General features: G+C 42.2%; 1 protein-coding gene across 1 annotated transcript in view; it reads left to right on the top strand.

Moving 5' to 3' along the window:
* Positions 1 to 17,953, top strand: part of LOC122807767 (sarcolemma associated protein) — a 2,306,558-nt gene that overhangs the window by 570,810 nt on the left and 1,717,795 nt on the right. Inside the window, exon 4 of the mRNA XM_044078786.1 lies at positions 4,479 to 4,515. Coding sequence (XP_043934721.1) covers positions 4,479 to 4,515 — 37 coding nt within the window. The remainder of the gene's footprint in view (positions 1 to 4,478; positions 4,516 to 17,953) is intronic.

Genomic DNA, 17,953 nt, shown 5'->3' on the forward strand with positions numbered 1-17,953 from the left:
GTGACCTTGCTCCAGGAATCAGAGGAGTGGGAAGATGTGGTTCAGGAAGTCCCAAGGGCCTTTTCAGGACACACGTGGTGAATTTTCCCCCTGGGGCAGAGGGGGAGTATTCATCTGGAAGACACCCCTCCCATGGCAGAGGAGGCCCATATAACCAGGGTTCCAGGGATTCCTTCTCTGGACAACCCTACCAGCGCTTCTGAGCAGCAGCCCGACTACCTACCTCTGGAGGCAGTCGGGTGAAGATTCTCTGTGCACCACTTATCCTGGCACTCAGTAACATCAGATTCTTGGGTGCAGATGATAACTACCAGAGGTTACCATATCCCATTCAATCTCTATCCAAAACCGGAAAGCCGAATCCCTGATGTTCAACCCAATCAGAGGGATACAGCAGCACAAGAAATTTCAAAAGCTGCTTCAAGAGAGAGTCATCCAAACAGTCCCACCAGACCAAATAGGATCTGGATTGAACGAGTTTGTTCAACAGGCAAAATTTTGAATGGTCACTGTACAGTCTATCCTTCTGTTTCTGGAGAAAGATAATTGGATGTGCTGTATTGTTCTTCAGGATGCGTATTACCACATAAAGATGGACAAACGCTCCAGAAGATACCTCCCCTTCCATCTGGGAGCCAGTCACTACAACTTTCAAGCACTGCCCTTTGGTCTCACCGCAGCCCCCAGGGTGTTCACCAAATGTATGGCAGTGGTTGCAGCTCACTTAAGGCTGCAAGTATTCCGTGTGTTGCCCTATTTAGATGACTAACTCCTCACCGCCCCTACCAGGCATCTACTGCTTCATGCATTGGACTCCATCCTAGACCTTGCAGTGCACTTGGATATTTCAATAAACAGGGAAAAGTCAAAGCTGGCACCCATGCAAGAGATAGAATTCATCAGAGCAACATTTAACACAAACTCCTGTATGCAGCCTGTGAAGAGGTAGAGCAGCCAAAGGTTAAGATCACAGCTTCAAGTGATACTCTGTCACGACAAAGTCCCAGCTTGCTTAATCTTACAACTTCTAGTGTCAATGGCTGCAACAATCGCTTTAGTTCTCTTGCCAAGGTACTACATGAGATTGTTCCAGTGGCTTCTGACATCACAGTGGTCTCTGTTAACACACCCGATGTCTTATCTAATCCGCATAACCAACCTATGCAAGTAGGATCTAATGTGGTGGATGAAGTCAGAACAGGAATTATGGAGTCGCCCTTTCACCTCCGCTCAGCCCAAGGCCATAGTGACCATAGATGCATCCCTGATGGGGTGGGGGGCATTTTCATGAAAAGACGGTCCAAAGCACTTGGACCTCCTCAGAGGCCAATTTGCATATCGTCCTGGAACTGAGGGCCTTGCTTCTAGGTTACAGGCATTTCAATCGATCCTCCCTTCAGGGACAATTGCTTTCCAATTAGACATGTCAGTGGCCTGGTAAATCAAAAAACAGGGTGGAACCAGATCTTACCCTTTATGTTGGGAAGCCCTAAGAGTGTGGCAATGGGCGATTAGTATCCAACCGCTTTCTGATAGCAACACACATTGCGGGGAATTCCAAAGTGATTGCAGACAAACTGAGTAGATGCATTCTCGTGCCTCATGAGTGGTCTCTCAATCCCAGTGTAGCGATAAAGATATGTTGTTGCTGGGTTCAGCCTTGCTGCAACCTATTTACTTCTCCCATAAACCACAAACGCAGCAGCTACTTTGCCCTGTCCCCCCAAGCAGGAGTCCCCTAGAGATGCTGTTCTACACGATTGGCTCCCAGGACTGCTTTACACCTTTCTGCCTTTCCCCCTGATCTCCCAGTTTTTGAAGAAGGCAGAACGGTTGAGAAGCAGAGTGATCCTCATTGCGCCTTTTTGGCCTTGGTAAGTCTGGTTTCCCTTTCTCTGACCTCACCTGGTTCACTGTTCGTGGACTCTGGACCCAACTCCAGACCTTTTGTCTCGTCCTCAGGGGCTGGTCCATCCCAACCTGCAAAGTCTCAAGCTCACGGCTTCGTACCTCCACTTCCAGTAATTGCCAGGCAGAAAAATCAGTCTTTCTCAGTACAGAAGATTCTTTTGGCTTCCTATAAACCATCCACCAGAAAACGTTATCTTAGTAAATAGAACAGATTTGTGCTTTGGTCTGTTGCAGAAAAAATTGACCCTTTTTCAGCCTCTGCTGATAGTTTTAGAATATTTGTCAGTTATTTTTCAATCAGGAGCCTCAGCTTCTACTATTAGTGTTCACTTAGCTGCTGTTTCTAGTTTTCATAATGGTTTTGATGGCCTTTCCTTAATGTCTCATCGCCTTTGCAAAACCTTCCTGAAAGACGTTATGCATTTGAAACCACCCTTTAAGGAAGCTATTGAACCTTGGAATTTAACATTAGTTTTGCAAAGTTTAACTTGTCAACCATTTGAAATAGCAGCCACCTGTGATATCACATTCTTATCTTGGAAGACCCTTTTCCTGGTGGCCATCACGTCAGCCAGGAGAATATCAGACTGTGTGTGTGTGTGTGTGTGTGTGTGTGTGTGTGTGTGTGTGTGTGTGTGTGTGTGTCTGTGTGTGTGTGTGTCTGTGTGAAACGTCCATACATTATTTTTCACAAAGAGAGAGTATCACTTGGAACCAACCCCGCTTTCCTTCCTAAGGTTGTATCAGACTCAAATATTAACCAAACTATAGATCTACCAGTTTTCTTTCCAAACTACTCAAACAAGGGAGAGTATTGTTTACATCTGTTGGATGTGCACAGACAATTACATTTTTACTGGAATAGAGCAAAATAGTTTAGAAAATCAGACCAATTGTTTTTATCCCTTTCAGGCACTCAGCTGGGCAAACTGGTTTCCAAAGTTACCTCATGAAAATGGTTGAGAGATTGCATCACCTTTGTTTATGACCAAAATAAACTGAACCTATCAACAAAGGTCAAGGCTCATTCTACCAGATCAGTTTCCCCTTTCATTCTAGAGCCTCAGTGGATGACATTTGTGCAGTGGCCACTTGGGCTGCCCCACATATCTTTATCACTCATGACAAATTGGATACGGTCTCCAGGGGAAGTGCATCCTTTGGCTCTATAGTGCTCAGGAATAACCTTCCACAGGGCCTCCTGGGACATAAAGTAGCTAGTGACTCTGTCCGAACAGTCAAGAATGAATGAAGATTGACAATATTAAATAAAGAAGTTATGTTCTTGCCATAACATTCCATCTGTGTTGTCTATTTTCATTCATTCTTGACATCCTACCCTCCAAAGACTCCTGGAGGTTCGGATCTAGTCCTGGTTTTGTAGTATGGTAGTTGCTCAGACAAAGCTTATACATTTTATATCTATGGGCAAAACTCGATCTGAGGGGAAGAGAAGAGAGGCACTATGGGTAGTCTTAGCTTGAGAATTTCTGGCTGGCGTGAGTTTGTTACAGTGGCCGAGTTGGTTCCGAAGATGGAACCGAAACCCAACAGTCAAGAATGAATGAAGATCAAAAACGCAGATGGAACGTTATGGTAAGAACATAACTTTTTTCTTTACTTTGCCTACATTGAATGCTGGGTTAGGGTCTTGTTCCCCTGTACTCCTAAACTGGATTTGGTGGGTAACTGGAAAATGGATTCATGAATGAAGAATACGGTAATGTGTGTGATTAATGTTAAGACCATTGTGTAAATGTTTTTGTGATCTGGTCATAAGGTGTAGAAGTACTGGGAATAGTGTTACTTGAGAAAAAATACTAATTGTTGGGGACATTGTCCCTAGCAGTAAGAATGGTAGAAGTTTGGAGATTTGAAATCGAAGATGCATTTCTTGTTATATATTATCAAGTATTTTAGTTATTGTTTAAGCATGTCAAATCATAGTTTTGTGCAGAGAAGTTCTAAGTATATTTACTTGACAGTAATAGGAATGATGACTTCTACAAGCAACACCTTTTTAAAATTTCAGTTTAATTATGTGACTGTCTATGTTTATCAGAGAATTAGCGGTCATTGGTTAGAGTGCATAAGCAGGTTTTGAATCCATACACAGCAAACTGAACCCATGGAGAATGATAAGGTTTTGTGAATGACTTGGTTGATCAGAGTGTTATTGTGGAGTTCACTGCTGAAAAAAAAAAAGTGTTGGACTGTTTTGGGAACTTTGGCTCCCTTATGAGATGCAGCAAGTTGCAGGTTTCTGATTACAGGCTGTCTTTGCCCACCATCCTGTTCAGGGACAAGCATCAGTGATAAATACTGAAAACAAGGCAGTTTTATATCTTTTACTTATTGCCACTCCCACAAATATACTGTGGAATGTCACTGCGCAGAAGTAATCAGGGAAGTTAAACATTTATAAGGGTTGAGCCACTGTCCTGAACACAAGCTACAGTGAATTATCTTAATTCTAGGATTTTTCTGCTTAACAGAAGAAAAGAACACTGATTTTTCTTTTTAAAATGCTGGATTATGACATTTGCTCTCTTTTTTTCCCTCTTTAGTGTTATCCAAGCTCCTTTACCACTTCCTGTTGATAAGGTGAGTTGTTAAACGTGTTGTCTTCAGCAGTGTGTGTGTGTGTGTGTGTGTTGAAGTAGAAATGTGTGTGTGTGGGCAAAGTACTGCTTGCGTTTAACAACCATTTTAAGTAGAATGTCTTATGATGCGTTACATTGCTTTAGCACTGCTCCCTGTTGCAATATCCAAACAAGTATAGTGACCTATTTGAAAGAAAAGTGGAGATTACTTGCGGTTTAACTTTATCTGAAGGAGGTATGTTTTAATACTTATTTGCAGCTAAACCAATAGTAGCCTTGATAAAATGAATTTAGCTTTCATTTTATGAAGTGTACTCCATGTAAAGAGAGAGACCGTTTGTGAGGGATTATACCATTCCTGCAGACTAGGAGCCCTTACAAGTAATATTGCTCTGTTGTCTTCCTTGCCTAGGCTTGTAAAAGCCCTAGAGGTTTTAATTACATTTTTGAGCCACATCCTTTGGGTGGGGCTAATGTTTTGACTGAAATGAATATTAATGTTAGAAATGTGTTGACTTGTGTGAGGTTTGGTGTTCTTTCTGTTTTGGCATGTGAAGCTTTTAAGTATGCATGTTGCAGAACTGTACTTCTTTGAACGCATATAACTATAGTTGTGCTAAAACCAGTAACCCCATAGATTCTGGCACAGCAGCTGACCAGCCTGTTGCAAGATGCATTGAATAATGTAAAATATAGTGTATTGTACTGCTGAGTGGTTCTGATTCCATTAGCACAAAACCAAAACTTGCCAGAACTTGAGGAATCAGAACCTCAGGTAGACAAATGTTAATTGTTCTAAAATGTAAGGTATTGTTGCTGTTTTGCTAGATTATAGATTTGGTTTCTGTTCTTTACGGTCATCGTTGTTGGAGAATAAAAGTTGGTGCAGGAACATATTTTTGTTTGGCAGATAACTTGAGATTGTGATGCTGGCAATGTAGGAGAAGAAAGCTGTACTTGTTTGCAAGAGTAATGTCTTCAGCTTGTGACTATTTTTAAAGTGCTTTATTAAAAATCTATTTCAGATAGAGTAACCAACTTGGGTAAGCTCTTTACCTGTTGACCTTCCAAAAGAATTAAAGTAAAGTTCTAGTCTGTCAGCATCTTGCCTCCCTAAACCTTTATTTAAAAATGCAGTGTGAAAGCCCCCATGCATTTTTGAATTCCCGTTCCATTTTGATTGTGTAAATTTCTGACAAAGTATGGGTCTTGTATTTTTGTGTCTACTGTTGTATTTGTAAAAAGGTTCATACTGACATTTTTTTCTAAGCCATTTTCTAGCCGTGCCAGAAGTGTAACCTTTTTTTTAAAGGTGCTATCCTTTGGATTTAGTTGCTTACTGTGAGAAACTAAAGGCACCCTTTTGCCTTTCTTTTCATATGTGCCTTCTGGTGTAGACTCTGGAATGTAGCCGAGTGCATTGAATGTGAGCTGTATTATATTTGTAACTGCTTCTCAAATCTTTAATTTTTTTCCTTTCTGCTCTGTTCTGATCCTGTTGTGGCTTATTTTTATGTAAACTACAAGGAGGCAAATTTGCAGCACCACTTCTCTGAATGTGTGTTTGAGGATTTATCCCAAATATTGTTCCTAGCTGCAGTTTACATTGTGGCTTCAGCTGCTAAAACACTGACATTTTCTGTCAGTTTTTATCAGCTTGTCTGGGACAAAAGCTGATAACAGAAATTCAGTTAGTTGGATACTTTTTTTATGTAATAGATTTTTCTGTCAATCTGCAAGTATTTTTTTTCTTCTGAAGTAGTTGAGGCATAAAGGTTCCTTCAAATGCTCTATTTTTTCCAAGTCTTGTTTGTGTTTTTGTCAAGTTTAGCTAGGTTATTTGCAGCAGTATTTTTTTTAAATGCTTTCAATATTAATTATGGTGGACAGGATTAGGAATAAGTATATTTAGAGGGTCAGCCCAGGTTGGAAGGTTTGGCGGCAAAGCCAGAGAGGCAAGATTACGTTGGTTTGGACATGTGCTGAGTATATTGGGAAAAAGATGCTAAGGATGAAGTTACCTGGTAACAGGAAAAGGGGAAGGCCTACGATAAGGCTTATGGATGTGGTGAGAGAGGACATGCAGGTGATTGGTGTGACAGAGCAAGATGCAGAGGACAGAAAGAAATGGAAACAGATTATCCGCTGTGGCGACCCCTAACGGGAACAGCCGAAAGAAGATGATGTATATTAGGGTTACCATTGCAGTAGGCCCTTCCTTTGTCAGACTATACCCCATTATATGCTAGGGCCAGCTGTACAAACTGTTCTGACTACTACCTATTAGGAACAGATGGCAGCAGCATTTATTTGTTTACTTTATTCATTTGTTGACTGTGGTACAGCACTGATCCAATTGGACCATTTTCAGGCTCAGTCTATGGTTTACCTAGCAGTATATCAATTCACAAGCACAAATGCACGCAAAACATGTTGAAATTAATTTATATCGAGCAAACAAAAGAATATAACAAAAATATATAAAAAAGCTTGCAGTCCAGAAAAAATAATGCAGTGGGAAAGCTACTAAGATAGAAACAAGTTAAGCATTGCAAGGAAAGTATTTACAGATTATGTATTACATTCAAAGGTAGAATTAGCGCAGACTATGTGCAAGGATCCAGTTACACAAGTGTAGGAAGTTTTTGAACTAATGGAGGGATTCCCATTGGGAGTGGGTGTGCAGCAGTTTAGTTCTGAGCTTACTCATGCTTGTACTGGTGATACATTTGCAAATAAGTCAAAGTAGACAGATCAACAGAGCTGCTGTCTCCAGATGATGTGACACTACAAGCAGGCTCTAAATAGCAAATGATAGGAGATTGCAATGCTAAACGGAAAGCATGCTGGATGAAACAAAGTACAAACAAAACAGTGGTCATGGCAGCAAATTAGTGAAATCAAAAGAAGCTAAAAATTCAGATAGGAGGAAAATAGTTCAGGTTAACGGTTTCAGGTATCAGGAGGTGTGGTTGAGGAGAAAGGAAGTCAGAATGAGGAGGTCAAAACTGTAATTAGAGGTGTTGCAGTCATCTGGTAGAAAACGTCAGGACGATGCATTGCAGAAAAATGTCAAAGAAGCTGAAAAGTAAGGTATACAAAACAGCGGGTGCTGTTGGTGCTTCTGTATGGCACAGAAACCTGAACAGTGATGGCAGAACAGCTGAGAAAGCTAAAAGGTGATGGAAAGACTCACAGTAGGATGCACAGTGTGAGACATGATGGTGAAATGAGGATATCCTCTCAGAAGCAGAGTAGCCCATTTGCAGAGAAGGCCATTGTAAACAGATGTTTATTTGGCCACATATGCAGGAAAGCAGAAGACTATTTGTTAGAGGTGATTTGGAAGAGACAGGAGGAGGGCACACTGAGACTAGGACGTCCAACCAAGGGCATAGATGGACTATATGAGAGAATTCATTAGACAGTTGAGCACGATCGTCAAAAATGTTAGGAAAGAGGCCTTGCATTGAAATTGGTGGCAGAAACTGATTAGGAATTTTGACCTCATGTAAAAATGGGGGTTGATGGTGATGTAATTTAAAGGAAGGAAGGTTGTTGGGATAGAGAGGCCGGGCTGATTAGGGAGGGGAGGTTAGTAAGTAGGTGAAACAGCAATTAGAATGAGTAGAGGTTGTAGTAGGTGAAAGAGGAGGCAGGAGGTGGGGGAGGGTAAGAGCAGTTATATAATTCATCAGTATAACTAGGCAGACTCCAAATCAGCCCTCCATTTCTTTCCAGCCATTGAATAGTAAAAGCTTGCAGGTAGTTCTTACGTTTTATTTTTCTCACTAAACTAGTCTTTTGTTTTCTGTCGGAGTCATTTGATTGCTCTCTCACCTTTTTATCTGGCTTGTAGTGCTTCACAGCCTTAGTTCTTTTGGAAATTTGTCTTGCGGGTATTTAAAAGAAACTTCCCATTTGATGTTTATATGCATGCTTTGTTTGTGCATGCAAACCAAGCAAACAGTGGTTTCCCTCGTACCTTGGTAAAACAGTGTCCTCGCATCTCTGCAGATGTCACTTTTGCATAATCTTACAACTAGGGTATCCAGCCAAAGGTAAATTAGCCTGGGCCATTCCACATACCGTACATATGATTTAAGCCTGAAGGTGGGAAGTACATAAAGGGACATATGAACACGAGAGTCTCAGAACTTCTTTGCCACCAGTCTGAACACAAAACCCAATCTTTGGTCTGTTGGTTATGTCTCAGAGCTGATTACCTAGCTATTTGGGCAGACAAGTACCCCGTTAGGGGCCCTTCCTTTTCTTTGGTTTTGTGGATCCTTTAAGTACATGTCATCCAGAAAAGGGAAATGTGATTGTGAGAGACAGATCCCCCATAAGGACCATCACAATAAGTGTTCATTTTGTCTGGGAGCACAGCATAATAATAATAATTTATCAGTCTTTCATCCCAAAGACCCTGCAGAGGTATCTGTTGTCTTTGTTTATTTAGAAAATCAGTGCCTTAAGATCTCCATCTAAGGCACAATGTCAGCTGAAGCTTTCCACTCTCATATCCATCCACAACAAAAGAAGTCTAAGAACTTAAGTCATGGACTTCAACTGTCCAGCCCCATCCAGACATCTCAGGATGTGTCCAATAATGAGACCACTGTGCTGTTGCGACCCTGTCAGAGGCTGTTATGGGGCAAGCTACTCTTACACCTGCCAGGACTGATATGTTTGTTGCTGATGAGAAGGGCTGTGACTCTTCGATATATGTGCGGGCCGATGTCCCCACTAAAAAGAAGCAAAAGACTAAGCATGTAAAAAAGAGCCCCTGGAAGGAATGTCATGACTTTATGCAGGGACTTTTTAAGGCTCTCATGATGTTCTTTGTGTTTCACTGTTGCATTCATTACATTTGGGTAATCTGCTGGCAGGTAGCCCTCAGTCGGCCTGAATAACAAAGTCTTGGGTCCTGCGTCAGTTGCTGTCTCTTCTTCCATGACGTCAGGTCATCAGGGGTATAAAACATGCAGCCGATGCCATTGTAATCAGTCTTTCTTGCCACTCTGTGCCCGAAGCAGAAGCAGTTCACAAGTGCCGGTCGTCCAACTCCGGAAATTTTTGTTTTAGAGTTTCAGAACCAAAGTCTTCAACCTAAAGCTAAGTACCCCGTTGGGGAGACTTTTTCTTGCTCCTTTCTGATGTCAGTAAGAGTTAATAATTGTATTACTTGTGGGAAGCAAATACCTCATAAGGATTTTCATTTGTACTGTATTCCTTGCCTAGGCCCTGACCATAACGTGCCTTGCTGTCAGTTTTGTGCTAAATTTAACCAACACACTATTAAGTGTCGGTATATTTTTGCTTCTGAATATTTTGGCTCAAGATTTAACTATCCAGAAATGTTGTTGGTTAGCGATCGGACTACCGGAATTCATAAAAAACGCAAAGAAAAAAGACAGAGACAGACCGTTGAGGTCCAAAACCGACGACGAAGCTTCTCCTAAGCCAGTTGCCGGTTTGCTGGTACTCAGGCGCTTTCGCAGCCCCTGATGCCCACTACTTTTGGTTCGCAGGCCTCTACCGAGACCCATTCGGTGTCCGGTATGCCGCAAAACACTTCAAGTATTGAACCCGCGGATGTCTCTCCCTTAGATGGGTCCGGAGCCGCTGAGCAGGCACCGGCTTCTGAGGGTGTTTTCAGGCCTAAAGATTTGTATATTAAACCAACGCCATCATCAAAAACAAGGCCAAAACCAACTTCTGTGTCTAAAAAACCAACACATGGGTCCATGTGTTCAGGCCCCTATGCCTAAAAAGCAAATAATCAAAATGGCTGAGGATTTAATTACCTTGATCAGGGGTTCCCAACCCCCTCCTGCTAAGAGGCCTAGGCAAGGCACTGATTATGAATCTTCAGATCAGGTTTCCATTTCTTCTGATTCCTCTTCTGATCAGGAATTTTCTATTCCCCTTTATGAGGACTCTGATGCAGAAGAATCCATCCCTTCTGCTTCTCTTCCTGAGGATTTTTCTTTTGGAGAAACTTTGCATACCTTAAGGGAACATTTTCATTGAGAAGAGTCAGGATTTTTCAGAATCCAAAAAGAGGCTTAGGGATTTCCTTCTTCCTCAGCATAGGCCTGTGGCTATACTTCCTGTTTTAAACATTGTTGATGATGTTTTCTCAGACACCAGCATGGCTCCTGATTCCCTGCCTCCGGCTCCTAGTAAGCCAGACAGAGATATTACAGGGTTCCTGACTCCCACAAGTTTCATTTTAAAAACCCTACTGCTGATCCTGAAACAATTTCTCAGGGTCCCAAGGGTGTTAAGGCTTCTACTACTAAAAATCATACCCCTTCTGATAGAGACTCCAGGGCGCTGGATAGATGGGGTAAGAAGGTTTACACGTCTGCAACCCTGGCTATCGGGGCTTTAAACTGTCAATTTCATATCTTAAATATCGGCAGCATGTCATGGGCTTACTGAAACAGAAAGTTATGTTGATTTCTGACTGTGTGGAAAATAGAGTTACAGGATTTATTGCATTCAGCTGAACAAGTTGGAAAGCATACTTTGCAATGTGGTTTTGATTCCTTGAAGGCCTCTTGCAGGGCCGCCGTAACTGGATCTGTGATAAGAAGGCATGCTTGGCTCAAGGAGCAAAATCTGCCTGATCATGTTAAAGCAAAATTGTTGGATGCTCCTTTACAACAGAACAGTCTATTTGGTAATAAGGCAGAAGAAGCTTTGAAAAAGATGGAAGACAAAGCTAAATCTGTGCAAACTGTAAAAGATTTCTTACAAGTGCAGCCACCCAGATTCAGTAGGCACTGGCCTACTAAGAATTTCAGTACCCAACATAGTCGCTCAGGTCAAACCCAGACACTCCAAAGGCTCCAGGTCTCAGTCACAAGGAACTTACAGAACAAAACAATGGGGTGCCTCCACCTCCAAATCTGGAAGTAGCAAGGCCCCCCCCTACGGTAAACAGTTTCAATGACTTTCCTCTGTCATTTCCAAGCACTTATCTTTTGGCAGCCCCTTTGGGGGGAAAAATAGCACTTCGTGCACAAAACTGGCACCTAATTACCCAGGAGAAGTGGGTCTTAAATATAGTATCCCATGGATACAGATTTCATTTCCACACGTTGCCATTTCCAAACGGATGGCCAGATCTGACTCCAAATCAGTGGGCAGAGGCCCAGAAACGAGTTCTGTCCCACATGGATATGGGGGCTATTCAGCCTGCACCAGAGAAGGAAAATGGACAAGATTTTTATTCAAGGCTTTTCCTGGTGCTCAGAAAAGACAACTCATGGTGTCCAATTCTGGACTTATCCATTCTAAATACTTTTCTGGACATTCCAAAATTCAAGATGCTGACTCTACAGCAGTTACTGCCTATGCTGGGCAAGGGTGCCTGGTTGGTAACTCTAAACTTAAGTGGCTTACCTGCATATCCCAGTCAGGGAATCTTGCAGAAGATACCTCTGCTTCAAAGCAGGCTTTTTGCATTACCAGTTCTCTGCACTGCCCTTTGGCTTATCTACTGCGCCCAGGGTCTTCACAAAGTGCCTGGCACCAGTAATTGCATTTTGCAGACAAACATTCAAATTTATCCTTATAAATTGTCTAATTCAGGCAGAAAACAAGGACACTCTTCTACAACATCTGGTGTTTGTGAAAAGGCTTCTAACATGCCTAGGGTACACCATAAACGAAAAGAAATCACAACTGGTACCCTCTCAAATAATTACATTCCTGGGTGCAAGCTTGAATACAACTGCCCAGATGGCTTACCTCACGCCAGACAAATTCAATTGATGACATACTTCAAACAAGTGGCCACAAAAACCCAGCTATCTGCAAGACAAATTCTGCAGGCCTTGGGGTTCATGGCTTCCTGCATTCTACTAATTCCATATGCAAGACTGCATATGAGGAAACTTCAATGGTACCTAAAAAGCTTATGGAGTCAGCATTGTCACAGCCTTGAAACAATGATTACTATCATTCTTTGCCTGCAACAGGAGTTCCTATGGCGGGCAGAGGCCTGTCAACAAAACAAGGGGCTGTCATTCATTCCACCCCCTGCCACCCAAACCCTGACTACAGACTCATCAGATTATGCTTGGGGGCCCCATCTGGCAGGGAGATGCATTCAGGGTGAATGGAGCCCAAATCAAATGCACCTACATATCAACCAGAAAGAAATGCTAGCTGTACAGAATGCTCTGACAGCCTTCAAGGACTTTCTTCTTCCAGGACAACTACTGATGGACAACACCACAGTTATGTAGTACATAAACAAGTAGGGGGGTACCCATTCCTACTCCCTTTGTAGACTAGCCATGGCTTTGTGGAACACAGCCTTGACTTACCAAATACATCTACAAGCTTAATTCCTGCCAGGAAAGCAAAATACTCTGGCAGACGAACTAAGCCGAAATCTTATGGACCCACACAAATGGAAACTAGATCCACACATTTTCAGCATGTTGACATGAAAATGGGGGAGCCCAGACATAGATCTTTTTGCCTCTCCCCAAAACTGTCACTCTATGCCTTTCCCTCTTGGCCTCTGCTCTCCAAGGTTTTACTAAAAGTCAGACAGGAAAAAACGAAAATGATTCTGATTGCTCCAGACTGGCCTCGGCAACACTGGTACCCGCTTCTACGCAGTATGTCGCACCTTCCTCCGTGGTACCTGCCTCAGACACCTTACCTACTGTCTCAGCAGAACTATCAAATTCTGCACACTCAGCTCCAAACTCTGAATCTTGCAGCATGGCTAATCAGCTAATTTCACCAGTCACATCTCTCAGTAAACCTGTGATGGATGTCATTTTGGAGGCTAGAAGGCCTAGTACTAGAAAATCTTATGCTGATAAATGGAAAAGATTCTGTGCCTGGAACCAAGCACAAGGAATAAACACAGTAATGCCCAATATTCCTCAGATTCTGCAATATTGAATTGAGATGCTTCACAAGGGCCTATCTTTTTCTTCTATAAAAAATCCATGCCTCGGCCATTTTGGCTCATTATAACACAGAGACCTCCTCTTTTCTCATCCCCTGCTAAAGCAGTATCTCAGAGGGGCCAAAAATTTGAGACCTCCCAGGAGAGCACAAACTCCTGCTTGGGACCTCATTTTTGTGCTGGAAAACTCACCCTACCTCTTTTTGAACCAGCTGCTACTGCAGACATAAAATTTCTCTCATGGAAGACAACTTTTCTTTTAGCAGTCACTTCAGCTAGAAGGATTTCAAAACTACAGGCTCTCATGGCATTGGAGCCTTTCATTATCTTTTATCCGGACAGGGTGGCCCTTAGGACCAGTCCATCCTTTATGCCTAAGGTGGTATCCAGTGTGGCTTTTAATCAAACCATTCATCTGCCAACTTTTTTCCCAAATCCACAGAACAAGGGGTAGCGGATTCTGCATTCATTGGATGACAGACCACTAAGATTCTATTTAAACAGGACAAAATCTCTAAGAAAATCTGAAGAACTACTGGTGGCATTTGCTGCAGGAGCAGAGGGAAAGGCTATTTCAAAGCAGGCTATTTCAAAAAGGATAAGCCATTGTATTCTTTTGTGCGACATGCATCACTGTAAACCTGTCCCCAAGGGGATCAGATCCCATTCCACCAGGGCTGCATCTACTTCTGCAGCTTTTCTCAGAGGGGTTCCTACCAGAGATATTCTAGAAGCTGCTAATTGGAGCTCAGTTCATAAGTTCACCAAACATTACCATTTACCTCTCTTTTCTAAATCCAGAGCAGGCTTTGCTATTGCTGTCCTGCAGGGCCTTATAGCTGCTCCTAATGCTGTATAATTCCATCTTCCCAACCATAGCTTTGGGATTCTACCCAAATCTAATGCCTGCAACAGTGAAACACGAAGAACATAGTACAGTTGTATACACTTACCATAAATGTAGATGTTTGAGTGTATTAACTGTTGCAGTCCTGGTTACCCACCCGCCAGCCCCCTTATTTCTCTCTTATTATACCTCTTCTTTCCTTTACTATGCTCAAAAGCCTTTTTGGTGCATTTGTTTTTAGTTAGATATATATTTTTTGTGTTCCAATTTACATGCGCATATATATATTTTTTTTGCTCCCCATTTGGGGGGCACCTGACATCTGGGGCAAGAAAAACTGATTAAAATGGCGTCTGCTGCAGGTTTTATACCCCTGACGACCTGACGTCATGGAAGAAGAGACAGCAACCGACGCAGGACCCAAGACTTTGTTATTCAGGCCGACTGAGGGCAACCTGCCAGCAGATTACCCAAATGTAATGACTGCAACAGTGAATACACTCGAACATCTACATTTATGGTAAGTGTACACAACTGTACTTTTCTGAAACACCCTGAAAGTTTTCAGGTGCCTTCTCTTGTTGGGACCCCTCATTCCTCTACTCCTTTAAAGAGGTGTAGGAATTCTGAAGAAGAGGAACTAGACTCTGATGAAGAATCTCTTGTTTCTTCCTCTCAGATTCATTTTCCTATGGCTGTGGCTTCTGATGAGGATTCTCTTTCCCTCGATTCCCCTTTAGAAGAACTTTATTTTGGAGACACTGTAGTTAAAATGAAGCAACATTTCAGATGGGAACATTTTAAGATGTCTGATGTATAGCAGAAGTACTACACCCTACATCAGACAAAGACTCCCAAGCTTTCTGCTATTCCCACAGTTCTGTAATCTCTCTCAAATACTTTTGTTTGTGGTCCTCAGAATCCTGACTCTCAGGCTCCTTCCCATAAGAATCCTGATAAGTTTTATGAGGTTCCAAATTATCAGAAATTTCTGTATACAAACCCTTCTTTTGATCTTTGCAATATTTTTGTTTCTGCAGGCAAGTCTAGTAAGTTGCTTTCTTCCCCTAAGGTCTTGCCTACTGTTAAATATAGCAGAACCATGGATAGATATGACAAGGTGTATACTTCTGCTACATGGGCCTTTCAAGCTTTTAACTTGCATGCCATGATGCATGTTGCCCCTTCTGTCTAAGCTTGGGGATGTCTTGAGTGATGTGCTTGATTTTTGACAATAAGTCCTCGTGCTTTCCTTGTTTAGATCTTCTTGTCAGGTAGCCAGGCATTCTATCAAGTGCAGCTATTTTACTACAGATGCTTAGCTTAGGGTGGCTGTGTCTAGGTCGGTTATATTCATAGGTATTTTTGGCTTAGACTCCAGCCCCTTCTTGAGAATGTCAAAATCAAACTTTTGGATTCCCCGCTAGGTACTCAGTTTGTTTGATTTTGTTACAGACCTTATTAAAGTTTTACAGCTGAAGGGCAAAGTGATGACAGACTTGAAACAAGTTTTCCTTTCCCGTGTCCCTAAGTAACAGAGGAATTATCCATCCAAACAGGTCCTTTTTTGAGGAGACAATAAAGACTATCTTAAAGTAAATGTCCCACTAAGGGTAGGTTTCCATAGAAAACAGGGCAATTCTAAGGGTCAAAAACCTTCCATCTGAAGATGTTAATCTTCTTCCCATTCAACACTGATGGTTCGGTTCTGAGCCCCTCGGAACCGTGTCGGCCTAATATCAAGATTGCGTACACCAAAAACTCTCGAGCTAAGCTGCTACCCACAATGCCCTTCTCCCTGTTACCTCATATCTCGTTTGCCATGCAGCCATATAGCAGTGTTTCACCAAGCTCTCCAGCTAAGTGTTCTATTTTATCGATTGTGCATTTTTTAACTTTTTTCCCTAATCTCTCTCTTTTAACCTTATTTTATCTAACTAGCTCCACCAATTGGGTATTTCTTATACAATCGTTGGTACGCCCTCTCCTTACCCTTGTGGTATTGCTTGATACCATCGTTGGTATCTTCTTCTATTTCTTCCTTCTTGCTTTTTAGGTTCTAGTTGTGTGTGTATTTTGTGTGTATGGAAATGTCTGACAAAAAAATGGACATCTGGGATTTAGCATTGCACCTCTTGCAATGGCAAACTCCGTAACAGCGACTCGCACGACACCTGTGTTTGTCTGAGGGTTTCTCACCTCTCTTTTAAAACCTCCTTGCCAGATTTGTCTAAGTTTTAGTCAGCGGATGCTGAACGAAAGTAAAAACAAATTGATTTTGAAAGGCCTTTTAGTTTCTCCTTTCTCAGAAGCCCTTTCTGTGTCTGAGGTCTCAACCCCTCCAGTGAAGGACAAGAAACGTCCCCATTCGGATCCCTCTTCACCAGCTGGTGATAAGGGCAAGTCTCACAAACATAAGGCCCACAAATCTTCATCGGAACATAGGATTGCTTCATCGGCTCTTACTACGACTACTGCTTCTGTTCCGAGCTCTGCTCCAATTGCCACTTTGAAGTCATAAACATTACAGAATTTTCTACGTCTGTGCCACCTTTGGCACTAACCTCTACAGGACCAACCTTGCCTTCCATGTCAGCTACGGCTCCGACCTTACCTTCCACAACAGCTACTGCACCGACTTCACCTTTTACAGCACCATAAGCAGTTTTGAGCCACGCAATTCCTTTGGAAGCAATAACTTTGACTCCGAGTGCCTCCTCGGCACAGAGTCTTTTTTCTATGCCACTGATTTATTTACTACCTGTCTCCAAGTTGGAGACTACGGTGCCACTAGCTCAAACACCACAGACCCGATACTCCCTTCGTTGGATCCTTTCCTAGGTCAGATGTAGAGCCCTTTCCTGGACCGACCGGACTTCCCTTCAGGAGTGTCCACGAGGTCCACCAGGAGTCTTTCCAAATTCAAAGTGGTGCTCCTGTTGGATCAGCTGGTTGACAGTCAGAGGGATAACAAATGATGTTATGTGGTCCAATCTCGCCCACATTCTTACTCACTGGTACGGAGCCAAACATCGGCTCCGACTCGGCCAACTTATTTTTCTAGCACAAAGTCTCTAATTGGCTGTGCTAACCTGGTATCCCATGTTGCACTGCTCCTTAACCCCAGATCTCGTTTGCCGCTAGTGTAGCTAGGACGTGGTCTCGCTTGGCTGTGGCTAAGTAGCTTTAAAACTTAGAAAATTAACAAATGGAGACAAGTGACGAAAGACCAAACCTAAGCACAAAAAGAGACACTCATGGAGGAAATAAGGCTCTTGAGAACTTGATCACCAACGTTTAATCCAAAAAGTCAGAAGCACAGCAACACCAGGAACAGCAGTTCAACAGTTCAAAAGCACATTAACGCTGATAGTCCTCACTGCGTTTTCGTTTCCACTACTTCCTCAGATATGGCAGAATAAACTTAGTGGATTCATTCCAGCTTTAAATACTATAGCTGTTAACAATCAAATAGCTAATGAATTAATTACTCAGTTCATAATTACATAATTAAAAAACACTCCTGGGTAATTTATAATCAAGCCTAAAACATTTTATAACACATAATTTCAACATTTAAATAATAACTTGCAATACTTCATACATACTTATAAAAATATATATTTATAAATATTTCTTCTTAAAAAT

This window comes from Protopterus annectens, chromosome 7.part1, assembly GCF_019279795.1.
Source record: "Protopterus annectens isolate FY-2018-M chromosome 7.part1, PAN1.0, whole genome shotgun sequence".
In the NCBI taxonomy this organism is placed as follows: domain Eukaryota; kingdom Metazoa; phylum Chordata; order Ceratodontiformes; family Protopteridae; genus Protopterus; species Protopterus annectens.